Below are 25768 nucleotides of genomic sequence, written 5' to 3' on the forward strand. Positions count from 1 at the left end.
AGAGTAAAGAAAAGCCTCAACTCAAAGCCTGAGAGTTGATTTTACCCCAGAAGCACAGCTCAGGTCAAATCAACTTACTTTCAAGTCTAAGGGCATCTGAGTCCCTCCCTGAATTCTCAACAGAGAGTACAGGCTCCTCCTCTGTTCCTGTCTCAGAGGTCTCTTCTTCGGCAGCATCCAGTGACTGTGAGTTGTCAAAATATTTCTGTTTGTCATGGCTGTTGTCCAGGGTTTTCTCATGACAATTACCTCAATGACAAGAGACACAGAGACAGCATATTAGAAACATCTCTCTTAGGTAGTCCCAAGGCTCAAGGTCTTCAAGCAGCAGGAAGAGCAAAAAGATGATGGTGTCAGTTTTTCTCCCGCAGGACATACAAAAATCAGTGAGCTGGAGCACCACGAGCCAGATCTTTATTGTGACTCAAGATTTTGCACTGAAGTTCAAGTTTCACCTGCTAGGCCAGCATAAGAACCAAGTGTTTGGGGGAAAAATTATGACAACAAAGATCAATTCCCAAGATCTCACTGCATTTACAATGAATGACTGTGAAATATTTCTTTGAAAGTTGGAAACATCACAAAAAAGTAAGTCTTCTTCTGTTTGTCTTTCAAGGGCGAGAAATGACCAATTAGTACCCGAATAAGTCTGGAGATGGATGAACTATAGCAGAGAAATATTATATCCATTCTCAAATCACAAAATATAATATCCATTTTCGAGGCCTCCAAATGAAAGATACATCAAAAGAAAAAGGATTATAAATTAAAAATCAAGGACTTAAAGAGGGATGGTCGTGGCCGAGAATCCATGTGTAAGACCGCAACATCACAAAGACGTGCATTATTCTTTTGGAAAACAAATTCTGCTCATGTAAAGATATACTTTAGTGTAAAATGTCACATCTGGAATGTAATTGTTGCATTCTCTGTTACTTTCTGCTATGCACAGGGAGCCTGACCTCTTACTACAGTTTTGCCATTGAGTTGAAGAGCCTTGACCCTCTTAGGGTTTGTGTGTTTATATGGATAAAGAGCCACTGCCCTGCTCCACCTGATGGCCATTCTCTGAGTAGGGGAATGTGTTACTAGGTTGGTGTGTCTGATGCGCCAGTGATCTGCCAGCTGAGCAGGACTCCTCTTCCTCTTACATTTGATGTGCACTGTCATGAACCATGTATGTTCAGTGGAAGCCTACACATCTCTCCTCTCGCAGGACAATTCCTCCAGTAAGAGAATCTAAGTAACTTCCCTCCTTTACCAGAACCTTCAAACATACTCTACAGGTTCATTATTAATAGAAAATTGTCCCAAAGAGATGTATGTAGCCAATTAAGCTCTCTCTGCAGCAATGGAAGTACAAGAAGTCTCTTTCTGGATTTGAAGATTCCCTTTTAGATTTCATAATTGAGGAAAGCACTTCTCATACCATTTCTGTTATTGTGCCAGGAACACATAACCTTTCCCAACTTATGGAGTTTGCAGTAAGGGAACTGCATGCTTAAGGAGTTACTTTTATTTTCCAGTTCTACACTCACACATCTGAGGCTACCATATTTAATAAGGTTACGTCAGAAACCGAATTTTTTTGTTTCAGAGGAGCTTTACCTCTTAAGAAGCTCACAAGCAACTTGCGAAGACAGTAAATACAAGACAACAAACAATAATGAGGTAGCATACTGTGCCAAGTAGGTGCTTCAGAGAATAAGCTTTGAGCAGGTAAACCCTAATTTTGAGGAAAAGGTAGTATAGGACTTACAGGGATAGGGAATTACAAGGAAGGACTTACAGTATAGGGAATTACAAGAAAGGGAGCCAGGATCTCCTGAGTGCTTTGTATTTTTTCTTTGACTTACCCCTCAAAAATGCCTTGTGAAATAACTGATTTTCATTGTACAGATAAGGAAACTGAGTCTCAGTGAAATCAAGTAACTTGCCTAAGGTGAAGCAATAAGTGGTAGATCTGAGATTTCAATCAGTTCTATCCTACTAGAAAGCCTCTTGGCTTTCCAACAGTCAATGCCACCTCTTTAGCAGAAATGAGAAGGTGGCACCGTATGCAGGAAGGAATTACGTGCTGAGCGAAGCAACAGGCACAGCAGTTCTCGTTTGTGTTTGGGAAACGATGAGAAACAGTTTGAGAGATGGAAGGTTGTGTGGTGGGCTGTGTGTGTGTGCCCATCAAAGGCTGACAGGAAAGATGCCATGATCAATGCCAGTCATTCTTTCTTCAAATTCCTCTGTGAGAGAACAGAAGTAGAGGATCAGTTTCTGTCTTTACCATTGAGTATGTGCAGGTAAGTATGGGGAAGCTACGCGTAAGAGCATTAAAATAAAGTAGTGACAACAAACAATTGTACATACCCAACTAACTAAAATTGACTATGAAGAACATCACAATTCCTAGCGACAACTCTTAACTGGGATATAAATAAGCATGATGATTAAAGACATAAGGAAAATAATGATGACAATGATGTTGATGATTTTCAAACATACATTATTCCTAGTGACTGTTCTCTGCTTTCAGCTTTGGTGAGTTTGCCTCTAAAGCATTCTGCACCGGGACACAGGCTGAGAGAAACAATGTTACAAAGGCAAAGGACAAACCTTAAACACTGGGACCCAGTAAAATTCTGTGTTTTCTGCAATTGACTTCCTCCTCCAACCTCTGCCTCTCTGATTCTTCTCTCCCACTCTCTACTCATTATGAAAATCTAATTGGTTTCATCTTTTTAAATGTCTGCAATATTTAAAAATGCCTCATAGGTAATTCATAAGATATGATGTGCATAAGATCCTGAAGCTAAAATTAGTCCTGCATGACCTCAAACCCAGACGCCTTCTTGAAGGAAGCCTTGTGCATTCTAAGAATGTCTTGTCCTCCAACTCAGGAAATTGGGGCCAACTTCTCTGAGAGGGAGGGCAGGAGAGGGGATTAGGGAGAATTGGGAATAAAAAGGAATAAGAAGTTTATGCTCTAGTATTTGTTCCAAGTAGGCAGAACCAAAATGATCAGGTAAAAGCTATATGCTTTAAGGATTCACTTTGATTTTCAAGTTAGAGCTGTTAATATTAATTTCCTTAGGCTGACAGTTAAAGACAGACTGGTTCAGCCTTCTGTTGTGATTTACATAATTATCTAGGCTAATAATAAAAAGCCAAATTGCCTATTTTTTAAATTGCTCCTTCCGGTTGTCTGAAGGAGAACTGAAACACTTCAGAAAGAAGTAAAGTTTCTATTCTTTGGGCTGCAGTATAAGTCTACTCTAGCTCAAAGGGAAACTAAAAAAAGTTGCCTATATAGAAAAATTGTCACTTGTCTTCCCAGCAGAGGTGGAGATGATGTCCTTATTAAAGAAACACAGGAAAATGTTGGCGAAAGAAAAATGGAAAGATACATAAAAGTAACAAGTCATCTTCCATGCATATGACTATTATTTTTTGCTGATGCAGAAATGAGATTTTGTGTCTTAGACTAACCTTGTGAGGTAAGATTTCTTTCTATCTTTTTTTTTTTTTCCTAAGGAACTACATGATTTAAATGAAATGCTTTGGATAACAAGGTCCCAAGTGAAAAAGGAAGCACTTTTCTGTGCTATACTGCTGTGCTATATACTTGCTTGCAAAGCATTTAGCATCTAATTCAAATCCTGCCAGTTCGGTTTTTCTTGGAAGTAGGCAACTACACAGCAATACCAACTAAGCATAAAACTCCAGCTAGGGTATGTCTGATTCTGGAATTGCTATGCGATCTTAGACATATCAACATCCTTTTTCTGTGGCTAGAATATTGTCTGCATAAACTGAATTATTAATAGTAACCTATCCTACAAGGGTGTTCTGGAAAACAACTAAATATTTAATATATCGTGTCAAAGCATTAAGTCTCCTAAGGCAAAGGCACAATTTATCCTGTGGCTAAACAGGTTTTCAGAGTAAACTAAGTTCTCAGGAACACCTATCATTACGAAGGCTGAGGAAATCTCCTATCTTCTCATAATTCTGTTTACAGAGGGCCCAGAAGAATACTTCTTTTCTAGAATTGCGTAACCACTTACTCTTTAAAAAACATGCTTACCTTCTGAATCTTTTAAGTTGGCAAGCCATTCCTGGCTGGGTACTTTTAGGATCCTTTAGGATTAGTTATAACAAAGAAATGCCACAAATAAATTGAGAGGAATCAGCTTTGAAAGAGCCACATAACTAGAGCTAGTCAAGAAGAACTAATAAAGGCTCATGTAGTTCTGTTAGCCTAGAGCATCGTGGCGAAGAGCCCAGATGAGCCAGCCTAAACGAGTTCCAATCCTGTTTCTACTACTTTCGAGCTGCATACAGCAGGGCAAGTTACTTTAACTCTTTTTGTGTATCAGTTTCTTCATCTGCAAATGGAGCTTCATGGTAGTGCCCACCTAACAGAGTTGCTAAGATTCAATTTAAGAAGTGAGACCATGGCCTAGCAAATGGTGAGCTATTACTGTTGTCTCTCTGAAAAGGTGCAAAGGAATAAATTATCCCAATGTCATCTCTTCTACCAAGGCCTTCCAGCCCATCTCAATCTCTGTATGAGCCACTGGCTCTAGAAGTCATCAGGGGATCTGCCTCATTTCAGTGCCAATGTTATGTGTGTGTGTGTGTGTGTGTAAGAGATGATGAAGGCAGTACAGAGTTCACTTCTACTGGGCTTTTAGAAGAAAACAGCAACTAATTCAGATTCAACTGCTTGGCATATCTGAATCCTAAAATACTTAGCACATTTAGAATTTTGCCTCAGTCTGCTCTATGTTCTCTGAATTCATAGCCTTACAATATGAAAAGAGACCACAGATCTGCTGTTCAGTTAAATTAACACTTACCTCTCTGCACCCCACAATGTGTGTTATATTGTGACATTATTAAAGGTTGGCGCCAGTCTTCTTCCAAATTTTTCTTGCTTGAACATACTTTCCCCCATGCAACAAATAATGTAATACTCCTATGCTTCCTATTATATAAAGACTTTTTTCTAAGGCATAAATAACAAACTGATTTATAATAGGAACTAGAATTTGAATTTGAATTTTATGTTGCTGAAGGCAAAGTAACAGATGTTAGAAAAATGGCCTTTCTGAACAGTGGAATATTCTAAAGATATCCTTACTATCCCTGTTCTAACCGGATTATATTATACTCTAGGTCTCCTTTCTCATGCCTGTAAGAAAAGTTACCTTACAGGAGGCATTCTGGTACATTCAACTAAATATAAGGTACCTGGGTGGAAAATACAGGTAACACTGTCCCCTTAATAGACATGAGTGTATTACAGTATTTATCTTTCTCCTTATCTTTCTACTCAACTCCACTCAAATTATGCAGCTATATAACATTTTTTTTCTGTATATAGGTAACACCGTGAAAGTTTTATTATAATTTTAGATAACTCAAAGCTTCATATTTCCCTAGTAAGATAATCTTTTAGAAAAGGTAGTAAAATAAATCACGAAGTGAACAGAAGTCTATCTTTCAGTTGCTCACCATGCTATGCAAAGTTACTTTAAAAATACTAGCAGGAAATGTTAACTGTGGGTGTTAGGTGGGGCTTGGTACCATACAAAGTAATAAGCCTATCTGATGAAGAAAGAAACCTTTCCGGGAATAGGTATCTTTAAGATTTCCACTTCCAGAGGTTGTGACAGAGGTCCTATAGATCTCCTAGAATAGCATTCCACAGTATGAATTCAAATCTGGTCTTAGCGGCAGCCTTTCTGTACACACTTGAGCCAATCAACTTACTTCTGTGTCTAGGTTCTTTATCTGAAATGAGAGCACTCCTGAGACACAGCACTAGTGAAACCACCAGGAAGAGGGGCATTGGAGCTCCCTGGGTCTGGGTGAGACCTAACTTGCTGATGACCACGCTGGAGATAGCAGTGAGGTTGCCTCACCTCCTTTGCCCTGTGCTGCCCTCTACTTAAGAAAGACAAATCATTTCGACAGAAGTACTGGCTCCTCAGACTGGTTCTCATTCAGCAATTACTGCCAAAGAAAATTCTTTGCGGGAGGTTTAAAGTAATGGTTATGTACTGACTGACCTTAAAAGTGCAATGCCAGATAGAAAACAAACCAAATTAAATTAGCAACCTCGGAATTATACAGGCTTTCCCTCCTAGGGAGGTGAATGAGTCAGAAGCAAGTTCAAAAAAGAAAAACTAAGGAAAGGCTGTGAACTCAAATACAAGTGTATGTGTGTGGGGTGTATGTATATGTGTGTGTGTTTTCCTTTTACTATACATTACAGGTCTGAAGTCTATGCTGGGGACCACTTGGTCCACATATGGGAGGGCAGGCAGTCTGCTTTGCCTAGGGATTCAAGTCTGCACTGCTTTCTGTAGACTTAAAATTCCCAACCTCCCTTTAGAGGAGAAAAATGAGAGCTGGATGTAAATCCGGCCTGTCTTCCCATGGGGCCTTCTCTTAAGTGACTGTGGCATAGAGGGCAAAGGCAGCCAGTTGAGACATAGACACCATAACCTGTGGGTCTGTGGAAATAACTCCAGTGATGGAATCCAAACTATTGGCAGCTACTGTTTCCTTTAGAAATGTGAAGAATCAGATTTGATCTCTAAACAAGGGAATTTAAACATTCACCAAAAGTTTACTATGAAAGATTTTCCCATGCAGATAGTACACTGAAGAAGAAAGCTAGTTAATTGCCACAGCTGCTAGTCGTCGTCGTTGTCGTCGTGATCTTAGTAGTAGTCTTAGTCACAGTATTTAAATCTCTGGGTTAGTTCAGCTGAGGCAAACTTGTTTCAGGCAAGTGCGCTGGGTTTCTACACCCAACAGGTTTTCTCTGATTTACTGATTTACCCATAAATGATAGTTTTCCCATGAGGGTCATCAAGGACATATGTTTGTAACTTTCATCGAAAACAGTACATACATGGCGTGAGAGAATGCAGGCTCTAGGGCATGTCAGCTCCTAGTGGACAAGAGAGACAGTATGATTCCTTTCGTCTTCTCTCCCTCCTATGGTGTGGGAGCCGCAGACTTTAAAAGAAGATCTGTATCTATATATGTATATTGAGTGGGGGTTTGGTGTAAAGCATTCTGGGTAAATGGTGGGTGGACAGAAGTTAATTACTCTTTATTACTAGGTATTCTCAGTAGTTCAAACTTGAAATATCACCAGCTAGTTTGTCATTTAAGTACATTCTATGTGCTAATCAATAGGGGGTGGGGCGCAGAATGTATGGTGGGTCAGAGTACAAAAATGAAAAAAGGACTGGTCCCTGCTCTCAGTGAGCTGAAGAAGCCTTGTATGAGAGTTGTGTCTCATACACAAATAAATATAATGGCAAGACACAGGAGCTGAAGGAGAGGGAACAGGTAGAATGATTAGTTACAGATTACTTATAACTAAGGGCTTGGGTAAGGCATATGGCAGAGGTGGACCTTGAAGGATGGGTAAGATTGGGATTTTTGTAGAGGGGAAGGGCATGATGGAGGGGGAGGAGGAGGAGCTGCAGTAAACATGAGCAAACACATGGATCCAGGGAAGTGGGGTGTGTATAGTAAAGGAAACAGGCTATCCACAGTATTCTCCTCCTATATTACGGTTACAATTTCCATTGACTTAGCCAGAAGCAGAAAGATATTAAAGTATTTATGTGGTCAGTGAGCTTAAATCCAGCACCTCTATTTGAGGCAACCACACTAATTGAGTTGATTTCACTCAATTCTTAATAGTCAGAATAAGCCTACAAATAGGTGGTAGGGGGAGGGGCTTAGATTTCCTAGTTACCCACAACCCTCAGGGTTTATCATTTGCCTCTCCCTTCTCCTGCTTCAAGTGAATGGTCACCTGCTGGTGTTAAGGAAACTAGCAGGAAAATCAACAGACCGCAACTCTGGTTCTCTTCCTCAAAATACAAATGGAGCCACAGAGAGAGCACAGCGAGAGCACAGCGGGGAAGGGACCTACCATCAGAAGCACTTGCTGGGCATATCAGGATTGCCCTTTTTCCTATTGCAAGGGTATTAGGCCAGGTCAAGCCTTATAAGATCTCAAAGACTACTTGGTCTTTTTTTATTTTTTTTTATTCCTCACGGTAAGTGAATCATAAGGATGTCTTTATTTATTTATTTATTTTAAATGGCTTTTTTTTTTAAGATTTTATTTATTTATTTGACAGACAGAGATCACAAGTAGGCAAAGAAACAGGCAGAGAGAGGAGGAAGCAGGCTCCCTGCTGAGCAGAGAGCCCCATGTGGGGCTTGATCCCAGGACTCTGGGATCATGACCTGAGCCGAAGGCAGAGGCTTAACCCACTGAGCCACCCAGGTGCCCCCATAAGGATGTCTTTAAATGAGAACTCAAGACCCTAGTTGTTCTAGAATCGATAAGGACTTGAACGTAGTAATATCTCATAAGACTCATATGTGAAAACGAAGAGCATTAGCAATTGTCCTTTTCATTGGTATGGGTAGTGAGTATATTTAAACCAAGGGTTTTTTGGTTTCGTTTTGTTTTATTTAAAAGGCCACCTAAGTCCCTCCACCATGGAACATTTTAAGGAGGGCCCTGTGGATTTCAAGAAACAAAGTTCCTTAGTTGCCTGATGGCAGACACCACTTTGTGGGTATCAGATTAAGACAAGCAGCTTGATTAGAGCATATCTAAGTATATATATAACCAATGCACTAAATCAAGTAAAAAGCATGGAGAAATAAATGGTGCTATCACACTTTTTCCTTTTGCTTTATGTCACCAAATGCAAGTCACCTACAGGCATTCACCTTGGTGGCCACTTTGCACATAATAACATGGTTTCTAAGACCTTACCTTTTCCAATTTTTAACATTTATGCTTTTTAGGCAGTGAAAGAGATAGGGAATTGTTTAATTATTTTGTTCATATTGGGTTTTTCCCTAGCTATATTTCACACTGCCAAGGGAAACCTGGCTATGTTATTAGATGCGTTGCGGGAATAGGAACATCTGATCAACAAATGGTACACTATCAACTGCCACGGATCTCCAGCTCTTTTTCCTGAAATTTGATATGCTTGTAATTTTTTTTTTATAATAATCACTTTGGATATGCGATCTGATGGGGTTGTTAACCTGTGTCTGATAGCTAAAAAGGTTTAAATTGCTTTGAGTTTGGCAAATTTCAAATGGTGATTTTAGGCTTGTTATTATAAAAAGCAATTAAATGAAAAGATAAATCCAAAGCTACGAAATTTAAATTTCTCCTGCATTTTCAAGATCATAACCAAATAAACCTTGCTGACTAAGAAAAAGTTAAGAGATGGGATGCCTGGGTGGCTCAGTCAGTTAAGCATTTGCCTTCGGCTCGAGTTGTGATCCCAGGGGTCCTGGGATCAAGTCCTGCTCTTTGCTCAGCAGGAAGCCTGCTTCTCCTCCTGCCTGCTGCTCTCCCTGCTTGTACCCTCCCTCTTTCTCTCCCTCTCTCTGACAAATAAATAAAATACATTAAAAAAAAAGTTAAGAGATTACTGAAATTTTCTTGGTCAAAGAGCATGGTAGTTTAGTATGAAATACTATCTGACTACTAGTAATTACAAAACTGGAAGAAAAAAGGCGGAAAAAAAATCAAAGCCAGCATTCCATATACACATATATATGCCAGAGAGCCTCAGTCATATGTATTTTAAAACTAACTAATGTTCTTTTGTAGTGATTATCAGTTTTAACTGCTTTATTTCCATCAAGCCATGAAACTGAGTAGAAATCATTCAATGATTAAATTTGTAAAAGGGTTTAAAGACTTAGTGCTAATAGTGTTAAAAATTTCAAAGCTGGGAATTCACCTCAAATGGCTGGCTCATAGCGCACAGAAAGAACTTACAGAGGCACAAATCACTTAAAAAAAAAAAAAAAAAGAGAGCTCATTCCACCAATGCAGAATGGACTTCCAGTGTGTGTCTATGTGTGTGTGCATATGCACGTGTGTGGGTGCCCAAGTTCTGAATCAGAATAATCTTTTTGAAGGAGAAGAGTCGTGCAAATGCTTCCTATATAGGATGGCAAAATAGCTCTAAAAACATCACCAACAATGAATGGAAGCTGAAATTTAAAAAGAACGACAGCAACCAATGAACTTGCCTAACTTACAGAACTAGCTGCCTTCAGTTCTTATCAGGAGACTGATCTACAACTGCAGTCACAAACCATATTAAAAGTACCTTGTTCAATCATTACTAAGGGCTAGATTAAACAGACCCCATCTTGCTCATCCTTACTATCTTCTCGTAGATGTACAATCACTTTGTCCATAGTGATCTGAGTGTAGGAAATTATAGTGAGCTCCTGATGTACGAGGGAGCCTACATACGATGAAAGATGTCCAAGTATAACTTCCCAACCCTATCTGTAGGTAAGTGATCATAAAATAGGATTAATGATGCAATCCAGTGGGTATCCTCAAACTATACAAAGAGCAGAAAGGAGGCAGAACTGTGTTCTAAACTTACTTTAGTACCCAAAAATATAACTGACTTCCGTTAGGAGACTCAAGATAGTAACCCTAATACCGGTGGAGACCATTTGCACACCTCAAGTGTCAAGCTCAGCAATTCAGAGATATTATAAATTTATTTTTAGATCAGTGAATAAAAGTATTCCGTAACTGAGTAACAACCTCCACTGACGTCAAGCAGTGCTACGGAAACGTCTATACTGATGGCTCAGTTGCTACCCTCAGTCTCGGTCCTCCCGGAGCATCACAGACAAGGCAGTGCTGATTCAGTTCCGACAGACCACTGGGAGCAGAGAAAATCACGTGCTCTGTGATATTACATGCTGAGGTCTGAACCCCCTCCTGATAAATGCCCCCTTTTTTCACTCCCCTGGCAAAATTTTCTGTTTTATTTCAAACATAGTTACTTTTTCAATATTTCTAACAGATGAATTTTAAAAATCTTCCTTATGTGTATCCTATTAATATGTTTCTAAAGAATATTTCTTGGTATCATTACCTACTTGCTTTAAAGTTATTTTAGTCACTGAGTGACAGGCTGAAACATGAGTTATAATTTAGAAACTATGGCAATAGCTCTAAAAGTAAGAGCTCATTTTAACACTTCTATTATCCTAAGCTTTATCCTTGTTGTTTTAGTGTAGCTATCTTCCCATTTTACAGATAATACTTTTGATAAAATGAAGTCACCAATGACTTCTTAAACTGTTAAGCCCAGGGCGTTTCACACTCTTCATCTGCCAACTACTGCCACGATTTTTCCATAGGTACTGGCACCACTGTTTGTGTAATGTTTTTCTTTAAACAGATTCACTGTATAATCTTAGATCATGTTAAAATGAGAAATCAGTACCACTATTCATAAATCACAGGTTTGATGTGCTATATATTTTTCCTAGTACCCATCAAAATAAACCATAAATACTAAAAATTATTAAAAAATTTTTTTAAATACTAAAACTATTTATTTATTTATTTATTTAGCAGCAAAGGCCATAGTCGCCAAACTGTGGAAAGAGCTAAAGCTATTTTTTTTTTAAAAGATTTTATTTATTTATTTGACAGACAGAGATCACAAGTAGAGAGGCAGACAGAGAGAGAGGAGGAAGCAGGCTTCCTGCTGAGCAGAGAGCCCGATGCGGGGCTCGATCCCAGGACCCTGAGATCATGACCTGAGCTGAAGGCAGAGGCTTTAACCCACTGAGCCACCCAGGCACCCCCTAAAACTATTTTAAAATGTTAACCTAAATAATACCTGAAAGCTGGTGTGCCTCTAGTGGTATCTGTCCCATACATGGGGAATTAACACAGAACAGACTACTACTGATTTCTTTTTCCTTCTCAAAACCTCTGTTCTTCTGATCTTGAGGACGTAGCTCCCTCTGGACTTCTCAGTACTCCCCTACTCCTTCACCGGCTCTGCTCCTTAAATGGTAGTATTTTCTAGGATTCCACCCTTGGCCTTTTCTTCTCACCTTCCACATTCTCTCTGAGGGAGCCAGAGGCATCTCTAAAAGAACATGTCTATTGCGGAACTTATTCTCCAGCCTTACATCATTGCAGAAATTATTTCTTTTCCATATACTCTCTCTTAATTAATGACACTGACATTTATGCAGATACCAAAGTTAGAAACTTCTCTGGTCACTCTCATTCTGAGTCCACTGTTTTTAGCCTTTCCTGCCTCAACATTATCCACAACATCCTCTGCCTCTCTTCACTCTGATCTGACAACTGGCCTCTCAATTCACTGAGAAGCAATCAAAAGTCCACAAGTATACCTATATATTGTCCTGACTCCTATCTCAAGACAAACCCTACCCTACGTTTGTGCCTCAGATTCCATTCCCCCATCTATTCAAGAACTTTGCTTCTACAATTATCTTCTCTCTTTTTTTGCATTCTTAATTTCTCCTTCCTTACTGGATCAGTCCTATGCAAACATACTGCAAAATGTTCTATTTTTAGAGTAAAACCCAAACCAAATTTATCTTTAATCCCTCATCCCTTTCTAACTTCCATCTCATTTTCTTCTTCTCATTTTAGCAAAACTCCTTGAAAGAGTTGCTAGCCATCTCCAAAAACCCCCTTCACAACCCATTTCATACAAACTTGTAGAAGACTGCCAACGACCTCCATGTTCCTAAACTCAATGGCTTATTCTCTGTCCTCATCCAACTCACCTCTTAGGATGCATCCATGGGGTACAATAGTAATGATACAACTGACTACTTCTCAAAAACATTTTTATTTCTGGGACAAAATACTTGCCTGACGTTCCTACTGTCTAGCTGGCTGTTCCTTTAGTGTTCTTTCTCTTCTCAACCTCCTAATGTTGACTGGAATAGCCTAGTAATTCTCTGTTGACCTACTTTCCTTTTTATACTAACCACTGAGGTAACTTCATCCAAGCTCATGATTTAAAACACCGTGCCTAAGCCCATGGCTCACAAATTATTATCTCTAGCCTGGGGCTCTTCCCTGACGATCAGGAACTCATATATCTAACTGCCTCCCTAACACTTGCACTGAAACATTTAATAAGCAAATCAATCTTAATATTTACAAAGCCAAACTTGTTTGTCTCCCTAAACCTGCTCCTTCCTCAGACTTTACTATTTCATTTAACAGCACCAATGGTGATTACAAATCTTACCCAATAGCACCAGTTGCTCAGGTCCCAAATTTAGGAGTTATCCATTACCTCATTTTCCTTCATTTCCAATATTCCCTCTGGTAGTGTCTTGGTTCTGTTTTCAAATATGCAACCCAAATACAATGATGACTTTTCACCTTCTCTCCCTTTACCTGGCTGGTTCAAGCCAATACTATCTTTCACCTGTATTTTTGCCAGAGCAACCTAATTGGTCTTCCTGCTTGTGCCCTTACCCTATCACAATCTATTTTCAATAGAGCAGCTAGAGGAAACCTGCTAATATGTAAATCAGACCATTCTTATCTGCTCAAAACCTTCCACATCATACGTCTTTTTCTTGGAATAAAAGCCCAAATTATTAGAATGGTCTGCAAGGCAGTAAAAACACGGTTATATCCTCCTCCCATTCACCTCTGTTTTCATCTCTTGTAAGTCCGCTGCAACCATACAGGCCTTCTTGCTATTCCTTGCAAAAGCCTTTGCAACAACTATTCTCTCTTGTATACTGTATGTCTGCGTGGCCTAAACGCTTACCTCCTTCAAGACTTTGCTCAAATATCACTTTCTCAGTGGGGCCTCTTTGAACAATCCAGTTTGAATCTTAGCTGACCTCCTGCTCTATTTTCTCCTCAGCACTATCTTCTAAAGGATGTTAGAAGAGTTTATTTTTTATTATAATAAAATAAATTTATTATATCTATCATCTGCTCCCTGTTTCTCTCCAGTAGAATGAAGCTCCATAAGACCTGGAATTTTTTTTTCTGTTTGGTTTCCAGTTCCTAGAATAGTGCCTGGCAGACACTACTGGATAAATGAATAACTAAGCAGTTTTTCACTCGGTTTCCTTTAGTTAAAAGAAAACATTCTGTTGCTTTAGAAGGTTATATCCATATCAAATTTCACTTTTTCTTAAATATTATTTGGCCAGGTTAACAATCTATAATAACTGGAGGAGAACTATGGAAAGATCTTAGGCAGGGGCCAACAGGCTCATTCCTCAAAAGAAAAAAAATTTCAAAGGTTCACATCAAAAACCAGAATGTATTTGAAAACTAAAACGAATAATTTTATAATTAATGTCTTTTAGAGGGTGAAGTGTAAAACCACTGGCTATCAGAATTTGACTTACTGTCCTAAGCTCTTATGAAAACCAAAGGTAAACACTTTGTTCATGAAAGCTAAATGCTGGGAATCCCAAAAGATTAAAAAAAAAAAAAAAAAAAAGGCAAGTACAGCCGCCAGATCTGTGTATAATCCAAGGCTATGTGGCAATCTAATGACGCAAAATTCAGAAGGGACAAAGGTGAAAAGCTACACCAAAAGGGACTGTTTAAGATGTGCCTTTAGGGTTATGACTGCCCCCATAATCTAGTTCAGGTTCATGCTTTATACAGGGAAGTAACTCTTTTCAGTGATGACATAAACAGTCAGTGATTATACCACCTTCACAAAAAATGTCTCAAGAATGAATTATTTCGGGGGCGCCTGGGTGGCTCAGTTGGTTAAGTGGCTGCCTTCGGCTCAGGTCATGATCCCAGCATCCTGGGATCGAGTCCCGCATTGGGCTCCTTGCTCGGCAGGGAGCCTGCTTCTCCCTCTGCCTCTAGCCTGCCACTCTGCCTGTGCTTGCGCTCTGTCTCTCTCTCTCTCACAAATAAATAAAATCTTAAAAAAAAAAAAGAATGAATTATTTTGATCATAGCAGTGGAATAAGTTATTACTCATTGGGAGTAACAGAATTATGCACAGGAACCACAGTGGCCTTGGAAGGCAGAGGACTCAGATTTCCATCTCGGCTCTACCGCTGAGTGACACTTAACTTGAGTAACTCATAATCTTTGCTTCTAAACTCATCAAAAGGGGCCTTTACCTCTACCTCCCCCTTCTACCACATAGATACTTGTCAAAGAATAATTTCTAAACCAAATAATTATAGCCCTTTTTAGTAAAGAAACATGAAAATCTTAAAAACATAGGAGAGTTACATTCGGCTTTGTTGCAGGATATGCTTACATTTAAGGATTTTGAAATCTGTAGCATATTAAACCAAAGTTTTATTTCCTCTTATGGAAATAAATGGAGGGAAGCTAACTAGTAGCATATTAAAAATGCTGTAAAAACTGGAACTTTAAGACTTTATCTTGTTTTTTAAAGCAGACATGTTCATTAATTTTTATGAAGAATGTCATAAAGCAAAAGTCTCAATTGCAGGTAGCATATCCTGGGTAGTCCACAGGAGGGCAGCAAAATGCAAGATTTCTTTTTCTTCAAAATCTAAACTCCAGGTAAAATTGCTTTAAGCCACAAGTTATAAATCTACAGAAATTTAGGTTGAAGAACATAGACTAAAACTATAGGTAATGAACCAAATTATAAAAAGAGATGATTTAGGTAAGTAAAATTATTAGGTAAATAAAATTATTAGGTTAAAAATTTTTTTTTTCTCTAGTGGTGAAAGCTTTCAAATACATATTATTGAAAAACCAGCATAAAATTCTAAGCATAGATAGATATTAAAGTCTGAGTCCTACTGTACAACATTTACTCGTCATTTCTTAAGATCTGGGTCAGTTTGTTTTTTTTTTTTAAAGATTTTATTTATTTATTTGAGAGAGAGAATGAGAGAGAGAGAGAGAACATGAGAAGGGAGAGGGTCAGAGGGAGCAGCAGACTCCCTGCGGTGCAGGAAGCCTGATGAAGGGCTCGATCCGGGGACTCCAGAATCATGACCTAAGCCGAAGGCAGCCGCCCAACCAACTGAGACACCCACGCGCCCCTGGGCCAGTATTTTTAAGTGGGCATGTGTCTTAATTATGAAAAGACCAGAGAAATTCTGGGTTAGATGCTTAATTATATTCAGCAAATACCAAAGCCATTGTCAGTGGCATACCTGTGAGCATCTCATGTAACTGATGTCTAATAAATATGACCGGACATTACTCTTATGTTCCCTAACAAAAGAAAAATAATACTGGATGAAAAATACTGAAAATAAAGTAAAACCATACATATCAGAGACATAATAATAAAATAATCTAGACTGTTTAAATAGAAAAATATCTTTGCTAGATATAACTTTTTGATTAGCAAATTAGTGAAGTTGAAGGAAAAAGTACTTAGAAAATATTTTGGAGTAAAATCCACTAAGTGTATTTTTCTGGACTTCTTGACAGATCCAATATTTAATCATTCTGCTTATATTGTTACTAAAATTTATTTTCCATTTTGGTCCTTAGAGAAGATAATCATTACTTCATAAAGTTTCATTCTTTCTGACACCTATATTGTTTCCAGTTAAAAGAAAAGTCCTTTTTTAGTGTTGGGCACTGAAAAGAACTTACTTATACTCGAAAGCACTGCAACTTTACTTAACAGATTCCATTTTACTTTAAAAAGTTGTTGTTATTGAAGAATGGGTTTGTTAAAGTGGCACATTCATTTCTATTTAAGATAAACTGTGAAATAACAAACCATTAAATGTGGTAAAATGCATGTATTTCAAAACTGCCACAATAAATGTTTAATCAAAACTGAAAGTGCTAGCCTCTCTTTTAATAGTTAGCTCAAGAGTAGACAATTTAAAAATCAAATCTATTAAAGCTTTCTTTCCCAGCATCGCTGAAACTGGGGTGCTGATATAAAACTACCTATAAAAGAGAAGAATTTATTAAAAGCTATTCAAAGGAGAGAGATGATGTCAAGTACTTTCTATATAAGAACATACACCTAACACATGGTAGTCAACAGAAGTTTAGAAAAACTGTCAGATAAATAATTATGCATTGACATAGTTTTTGGCTATAAAGCCTTTACAAGTGGAAGCATTTTGTAAGCACAGTGATTGTGTATTTTTAAGTTGAACGAAGTACCTGTGGAAACTTTCCAAGAAGCATACACTGAAAATCTGTGAAAAATTCCACGATTACATATGAAAAGCAATAAAATACTTGCTCATGTTAACAGACTGCCTATGCCTACAATTTTAGCATTAAGTTCATATCATCCAAGAGATTATACTATGTTATAGCGGCTGTAAAAACAGTTACTAACACGGATATTTAAAGAAAATAATTTGTTAAAGACTAACAATAATGATCAGAAAATTATTAAAGAAATGTTTTCTAACAGCAATTAGTTATTTTTGATCTTGTAGAAAATCTTATCTGTAAAGCTTTTAAATACTAGCTTTTTTTTTAAATGGTAGCTTTTTTTTTTTTTTTAAAGATTTTATTTATTTATTTGATAGAGATCACAAGTAGGCAGAGCAACAGGCAGAGAGAGAGGGAGAAGCAGACTCCCTGCTGAGCAGAGAGCCCAATGTGGGGCTCAATCCCAGGACCCTGGGATCATGACCCGAGCTGAAGGCAGAGGCTTTAACCCACTGAGCCACCCAGGTGCCCCTTAAATGGTAGCTTTTCAAACAGACTTTCATAAAGTAATGACTTAGGTTAGGATGGTGAGGGTAAGAGCAGCTGAAATTCTTCTCTAATAAAAATCAACATGAATTCCTTGATTACTATATGGAAAAAGAATCATAAGCCTTGTTGATATCTTGAAAACTTCATACTGTCATAATAAAAACTTCAGAAAGATAATGTCTCAGACAAGTAGGACAACTTATGAAGTTATTTCAGTATTTAAAAATTATTTCAATATTGCAAAAGTGAAAAAGCAAAAGGCAGACAATCATCTGAAGGTACAGAAATGCAACCACTAGTCACAGGTTTTTCTCTTTTTTGTCCTCAACCATTTAGTAAAGCCCAGAGATAAAGAAGATTAAACTGGGTTTTCAAATACAAGAAGTTCAAGTTCAAGGAGATACTTGTTGCTTTGAAGTTTCAGCTTTTCAAAGCTGGAACTCAGCAAAGTAATTACGAATGTATAGGATTCCTGTGGAAACAGTAATGTAAAAACACTGTCAAAGAAAAAAATCAATACAGAAATGAACTCAGTATTGACAATGAAGTTGTCAACTTAGAAAATGCTGTAGCTTACATTTCCATCAGGCCGTATCAGTAGTTAGCAGATGGTGGATTCTCTTCTAAAGTAATTAATCGCAACATAAAAGGGGCTAAATTAAAAAAATTTGTTCAAGAGCTCTCTCTGAAACAACTAAAAAAAATATTCCCTCTTCCCAAGTCAAATTATTTTCTTTCATTGTATTAGATCAAGTAATAATATCTGTGGCATACCTGGACAACTAAATATTAAGATACTACAACTTCGTAGATTGGTTTCAGGTTATTAGTTTCCTGGGCTAGTTGAAATTATGCTCTGGGGAAGAAGTTCGAGACAACTGAATTCCATCTCTTGACATGACTGACATAAATAATAAATTTCAAGAAACTGAAATCCTAAGCAAAAGCATGTGAAGTAATATTAGCAAAAAGGCTTTTTAGAAGAGGGTCACTATATATATACAAAACTCTTCTTTCCAATAACAAAGACATCAAGAGGGGCAAAGGAGATGCAAGCAGGTAAAAAAATATGAGACTATTTATAAAAGCAGCTCATTGAGAAAAGTGAAATTCTGTTTACAAGGCTATTGTTAGGTAATCTAGGGAATTTAAGAGACCACAACATATTTTCTGGAATTAAGTAAGAAGATAAAGATCCATAACTCGCACCTTTAAGGTGGAACTATTTTGTAATTATTATGAATTTCTAATGGCTTACTTTTACCCAATACCTATCATGTGATAAGGACCTTATTTAATCCTACCAACAAGTCTATGGGACAGATTTTCCCTTTCATTTCATAGATGAGGACAGAAGCTACTTTACGGGGACCAGAAACACCGTAATGGCAGAGCTAAGGCTCAGACAGGAGTCTGCAGGACTCTGTTGCATCGCGCAGCTACACACTGTTGCGTTGTTGACACACTTAGGCCTTCCACACTCATGCAAGCAACTCCAGATTGTGCTCAGTTCTCATCCACAACTGAGCAATGGAATTTTGCTGCTACTAGGTTTTTAGTTTCTTCACTAAAAAATTGGGCTCTGATACTTAAAAATGTACACTACAGTATTACTGCCTATCATTTCAATAAGATCCCAAGGCAGTCTAGCACAGTGAATGGAAAACCATTTGCAGGATGTATTTTTTCCTTAAGTGAATAGATGATCGACTGATAATGCTCTGCTTGAATATTACAATCTGATCTGAGCACTAACAAAGCACCCATGGTGTGTTCTACAAGAGCAAGGTTCTGAGGGTCCACATATATGTAAACCTCACCTCTCCTAACTCAAGCTGAATGTTTTTTATTCTTACAGTGAAAATTAAACAAGTAAATAAACATAATGGAACCCTTAAGGAGTTCTAACCAATGAATTTACAATAGTTCAGATAGTTATTGACTCAAATAACTTTTTACCCAGATGAACACACTTATGCACATGTATGTGTGTGGGGGTGTATGTGTGTACATGTATATATGTATATATATATACACTGGTGGCTGTGGGAGAAAGTGGAAGTATGCAAGAAGATACCCCTCAGTGTCAGGTGAGTAGTTTAAAGGTGCAGTCAAGATCTGGATCATCTTTACTGAAAAGCAAGGGGGTGTATTTCAGTGAATGAGGATCAGATCTTTAAATCTTATTGCAGGTTGTCTATATGGAGATATATATATATATATGAAATATACCCCTTACCATGAATATCAGTCATTAAGAAACACATCTATCAATCTCAGTTGAATACACTTTAGCCAGCCTTTTTCAGCGGGTTCTAGGACAGAATTAGACACAATACCCTAAGGCATGTATATGTAAGTAATGAATTAATTTCCTTCTGATGTATGTAGAATTATACTAGTGATGTAAAATCCCTGGGAAAAATGGAGAAAATCATTTTCTGTGTTCTGCTGATCAGAACAGGAACCCTGGTCAAGCTCATTATTTTGCCAGCATTTAACAGCTGCTTACCACTGCAAACAGAAGAGGTGATGTTGTACAGAAAAGGATAAAACTGCATACAGCGTATCAACTTCAGGCTGTTTTCACATTCTGGGCATTTGGTCGTTAATTTCAAAGCCTGTCTAAAGGCCTCAAGTGCCCCACTGATATTCTTCAGAGCAAGGTAAGCATTTCCCAGGCTCAAAAAAGTCAGGGGCTGGAAAAAAAAAATTAGAAAAATGTTAGTAAATTAATATTTCCTGAGAGTTACAAAACTTTTGAAGTATACGTCTTTTGGCTTCTTTTAGGTTATCTCATAATAGTTAATGGCTAACTGTCCATTTTATTTAAATCCAATTTTACCCTTTTACTAAAATAAAAAGTAAAGTGTAATAAACACTAAAGTATATAAATCAGTGAATTTTTATATGTGTATATATCCCTGTAACAACCTCTCATCTCAAGATATAAAACATTTAGAATGTTTCTAAGACTCCAAAGGATTCCCTTGGGCAACCCAACCCAATTCCCAGATGCAACCAGTGTTGTTACGTTCTATCACCATAAATTAGCTCTGCCTGTCCTTAAACTTCATATAAATGCAATCAAACAGCATGTTCCCTTCCATGTATATATAATCTATACGCTTTTGTAGATTCTTTTACTCAACACAATATCTAAGGTTTACAAAACTGAATGTTTTTTGTGTATAGTAGTTTATTATTTTTTTTAAAAATTGATGTGTAATGTCTACCATGTGAATACATTGTTCACTGTTTGTTCATTCATGTTTGTTCATTATCATACTGATAAGCATTTGGACTCTTTCCAGTTTTGGGCTATGATGAATAAAGCTACTATGAACATTTTTGCAACTACCTTTTGATACATATATTTGCTCCTTTTCCTTGGATATATATACTCAGCAGTGGGTCTTAGGGCAGGCATATATTTAGTTTTATAAGATACAACCAGTTTTTTAAAAGAGATTTTTATTTATTTATTTGAGTCAGAGAGTATGAATGGGGGTAGGTGCAAGGGGAAGGCAGAGGGACAAAAAGACTCTGAACTGAGTGTGGGCTCTAAGGTGGGGCTCAATTCCACAACCTCAAGATCACAACCTAAGCCAAAACCAAGAGTCGGGTGCTTAACTGACTGTGCCACCGAAGCGTCCCATGACCAAGAAGTTTTCTAACTCCTGGGATGTATCTCTTACCAGAAAGTATGAGAATCTATTAGTACTGTCAGTTCTTTAAATTTAGCTGTTTTAAATCAAAACTACAATGAGATATCACCTCACACCAGTCAGAATGGCTAAAATTAACAAGTCAGGAAATGACAGATGCTGGCGAGGATGCGGAGAAAGGGGAACCCTCCTACACTGTTGGTGGGAATGTAAGCTGGTGCAACCACTCTGGAAAACAGCATGGAGGTTCCTCAAAATGTTGAAAATAGAACTGCCCTATGACCCAGCAACTGCACTACTGGGTATTTACCCTAAAGATACAAACGTAGTGATCCGAAGGGGCACGTGCACCCGAATGTTTATAGCAGCAATGTCCACAATAGCCAAACTATGGAAAGAACCTAGATGTCCATCAACAGATGAATGAATAAAGAAGATGTGGTTATATATACACAATGGAATACTATGCAGCCATCAAAAGAAATTAAATCATGCCATTTGCGACAACGTGGATAGAACTAGAGCGTATCATGCTTAGCAAAGTCAGTCAAGTGGAAAAAGACAACTACCATATGATCTCCCTGATATGAGGAAGTGGTGAAGCAACATGGGGGGTTAAGGGGGTAGGAGAAGAATAAGTGAAACAAGATGGGATTGGGAGGGGGACGCCTGGGTGGCTCAGTGGGTTAAGGCCGCTGTCTTCGGCTCAGGTCATGATCTTGGGGTCCTGGGATCAAGTCCCACGTCGGGCTCTCTGCTCAGCGGGGAGCCTGCTTCCTCCCCTCTCTCTCTCTGTCTGCCTCTCTGCCTACTTATGATCTCTCTGTCAAGTAAATAAATAAAATCTTAAAAAAAAAAAAAAAGATGGGATTGGGAGGGAGACAAACCATAAGTGACTCAATCTCACAAAACAAACTGAGGGTTGCTGGGGGGAGGGGGGTTGGGAGAAGGGGGGTGGGGTTATGGACACTGGGGAGGGTATGTGCTATGGTGAGTGCTGTGAAGTGTGTAAACTTGGCAATTCACAGACCTGTACACCTGGGGATAAAAATATATTATATGTTTATAAAAAATAAAAAAAAAAACCAAAAAAATAAAAAAAAAAGATCAAAAAGAGATTTTTAAAGATTATAGGGAAAATGTGGACTTTTATGCCAATAAATTGGAAAGTTTATATAATTGTTAATTTTCTAGACAAAATATAACATAAAATCGACTCAAAAAGAAATAGAAAAACAAGTTATAAAAAAAATTTAGCTGTTTTAGAAAAATAATGAAGTAGCATCTCAAAGTGGTTTCAATTTGTATTTCCTTGATTAGTACTGGTGTTGAATATTTTTGTCATGTGCTTATGGCCATTTGGATATCCTCATTTCTGAAGTGCCTGTTGTTTTCACCATTAAAAAAAAAAAAACCAGGGGCGCCTGGGTGGCTCAGTGGGTTAAAGCCTCTGCCTTCGGCTCAGGTCATGGTCTCAGGTCCTCGGATCGAGCCCCGCATCAGGCTCTCTGCTCAGCGGGGAGCCTGCTTCCTCCTCTCTTTCTGCCTGCCTCTCTGCCCGCTTGTGATCTCTCTCTCTCTCTGTCAAATAAATAAATAAAATCTTAAAAAAAAAAACAAACCAAAAAAAAAAAACCAACCACAGGTTGTCTTTTCCTTACTGATTTGAAGGAACTCTTTATATATGTACCAGATATGGGTCCTTTGTTGGAAATATTTATTGCAAATATCTTCTCCCAGTCTGGGCTTTACCTTTTATTCTTTTACTAGTATCTCTGATAAAAGACATTCTTACTTTTGATGAAGTTCTGTTTACAGATATATATGTGAATATGAATATATAAAATATATATTTACACAAATATACATTTTACAGTTAGAGCTTTTTAAATGTTTGTCTACTATAACATCATGAAGACCTTCTCTTATTTTTTCACCAACCTTTATTATTTCATGTTTCATATTCTGGTACCTGATCCACCTCAACTTAATTCTGTGTATGAAGTGAGGGAGGAGGCAAGGTTCATTTCTTTTTCCACAGGGATATCCAAGTATTCCAGCATTACTTGCTGAAAAACCAACAGGTGTCTCCACTGCCCTGAACTACTGGTATATCTTTATCATAAATCAAATAACCATAAATACGGGGGGTACTTCTAATTTTTTTCTTATGTTTTATTGGTATGTTTGAGTATTCTTGTGCCAATACCACACTGACCTAATTACGGCAAGTCTTGAAATATAGTAATACAAGCCTTCCCACTGTCTGTTAGGTCATCCACAATATGTCACTATAACCAAGCCAAGGTGTACAAAATATGCCATATTACAGAGGCATAATCTAAGTAGCTCTCAGATTACATTTAAAATCTTACTTTGTGGTTCATACCCAGACGTAATTAAATCCCATATTTGGATTTCAAAGTGTTTTATATTTTCACATAAGAAACAAAATGTTTATTCCTATGACCAGAATGATGGTTGTACAAATATCTTATACTGAGATAAACTCATTAGTATTTTGGGAAAAAAATGAATTTTCATCAGTGCATCCAGAAAATAACTGAGTTTTTACTAGTGTTTTATATACTGGGGATACAGCAGAAAATAAGAAAGATAAGTCCCTGCCTTTGTAGACGTTTTAGTCAAGAGTCATAAAAGCACAAGTATGAGAAGAATGTGATGGAGAAGAGTATAGCTGGGAAGAAACATTAAATAGACCAAAGTGGGGAACAGAATGTCATTTTAAATACTGGAGTAAGGGAAAGACCTACTGAGTAGTTAATATTTTAAAGGATTTCAAGGAGACAAGGCAAGCTATGAAGAATCTTGGTGGAGTGAAGTATCCAAACAGAGAAAATAGAAGGTTCAAAGAGGCTGAGGTGGGAGCATGCCTAGTATGTTCAAGGAAATGCAGAGGTAAGTGAGGCTAGAACAGAATGAGCAAAGGAATGATTTCATGGGGATGAGGTCAGAAAAGTAACAAAGTCATGTAAGACCTTCTACACTACTATAAATTCTTGTCTTTTACTATGAGTTACATGGAGAACCATTGCGGAGATTTGAACAAACGACAACATATGACCTTGTGTAAGGATCTTACTGATTGCTATAAATAGTCTACAGGGGGACAAATGCCAAAAGCAGAGAAGTTAGGCCAGAGACTAGTGAAATAATTCAGAAAAGATAATGGTATATTGGGTCAGACAGCAGTGGAGATAAACTGCAATTCTGGGTATATTTTGAAAATATCAGCAAGGTAAGTTATAATACACTGAATTTACCCTGAGACAGGAAAAAAGGAGTGAAGGATGGCTCCAAGTTTTTATCCTGAACTACTAGCTTTACTGTTTCCCGAAATGGGAAAGACAGAGAAGAAAAGACTGGAACAATGTAAAGGAGCTTAGTTTTGGCCTTTAGTTCTAACGTGTGTTTTAGACATCCACATGGAGACGGTCAAGTAAGCTGCTGGATAAAGGATCTGCAGTTCAGAGCAAACCTGACAGGTGACTCAAGAGGGAAATGACAGGGTTCTCAAGATGTGGCGCTGGAACAACCGGATGTCTATGTGATATGAACTTTGATGAATGAACTTTGATCTCCACTTTGTATTACAAAAAAAAATTTAACTTGAAATGGTTCACAAACCTAAATGTAAAACCTAAAACTTCAAATGGTCTCAAAGACAACATAGGAAAATATTTTACTGTATTTGAGACAGCTATTTAAAGACAAGTAATAGACAGCAAAGACAAAATAGAACTAATTGCTTTCAAATTTCTTGTAAGGATACCTTAAATCTAACAATAAAAATCAAAAGAGAAAAGATGGGCAAATTGAAGGGTATTTTTAAAAGAGAAGACAAAAGCGGGGTACCTGGATGGCTCAGTGGGTTGAAGCCTCTGCCTTTGGCTCAGGTCATGATCCCAGGGTCCTGGGATCCAGCCCCACAGTGGGCTCTCTGTGGAGCAGGGAGCCTCCTCCCACCCCCACCCCCCATGTACTTGTGATCTCTGTATGTCAAAAAAATAAATAAAATCTTTAAAAAAAGAAAAAAAAAGAAAAAATTTTTGCATGTATGATGGAGTTAAAGATTTTGTATAAAGAGTTTGTATGAAATAAAAAAAATCTAAATTTGAACAAAATGAGCAAAGTGAATATAAAAACTTTTATTTTAAAAATATGATTAAAGGGATGTGTGGCTGGCTCAGTCTGTGGTGCATGCGGCTCTATCTCAGGATTATAGGTTCAAGCCCAACCTTCAATGTAGAGATTACTTAAAAAAAAAAAAAGAAAAGAAAAGAAAAATAAAACTTCAGAAAAAATTAAAATAAGAAAATAAAAATGCAATTAAAGGATAAAGAAATTTATGTTACAACGCAGGAGAGATATCTTTTAAATTACACTTGTTTTACAAATGTTAAGTCAGAGGCTGTGTGGCACGGCCAAAGGGTGTGAGTGCTGTGGCCAATCTCCTGGAGTTCAAATACATCCAACTTTGAGACTTCTGGTAAATCCCTTTTGCCCGTTTCTTTATCTATCA

The 25768-nt window shown here is 37.7% G+C and overlaps 1 protein-coding gene across 2 annotated transcripts in view; it reads right to left on the bottom strand.

The window, feature by feature from the left end:
* Nucleotides 1-25768, bottom strand: part of TTC17 (tetratricopeptide repeat domain 17) — a 117755-nt gene that overhangs the window by 43248 nt on the left and 48739 nt on the right. The window contains exons 16-17 of one of the 2 annotated variants that reach the window (XM_004763211.3): nucleotides 20070-20256; nucleotides 79-249 (exon numbers count right to left, since the gene is read on the bottom strand). In XM_004763211.3, coding sequence (XP_004763268.1) covers nucleotides 79-249; nucleotides 20070-20256 — 358 coding nt within the window. The remainder of the gene's footprint in view (nucleotides 1-78; nucleotides 250-20069; nucleotides 20257-25768) is intronic. The other variant, XM_004763212.3, reaches the window with a different exon arrangement.

This window comes from Mustela putorius, unplaced genomic scaffold (assembly GCF_011764305.1).
Source record: "Mustela putorius furo isolate JIRA1106 unplaced genomic scaffold, ASM1176430v1.1 tig00003859_pilon_pilon_pilon, whole genome shotgun sequence".
Taxonomy (NCBI): Eukaryota; Metazoa; Chordata; class Mammalia; order Carnivora; family Mustelidae; genus Mustela; species Mustela putorius.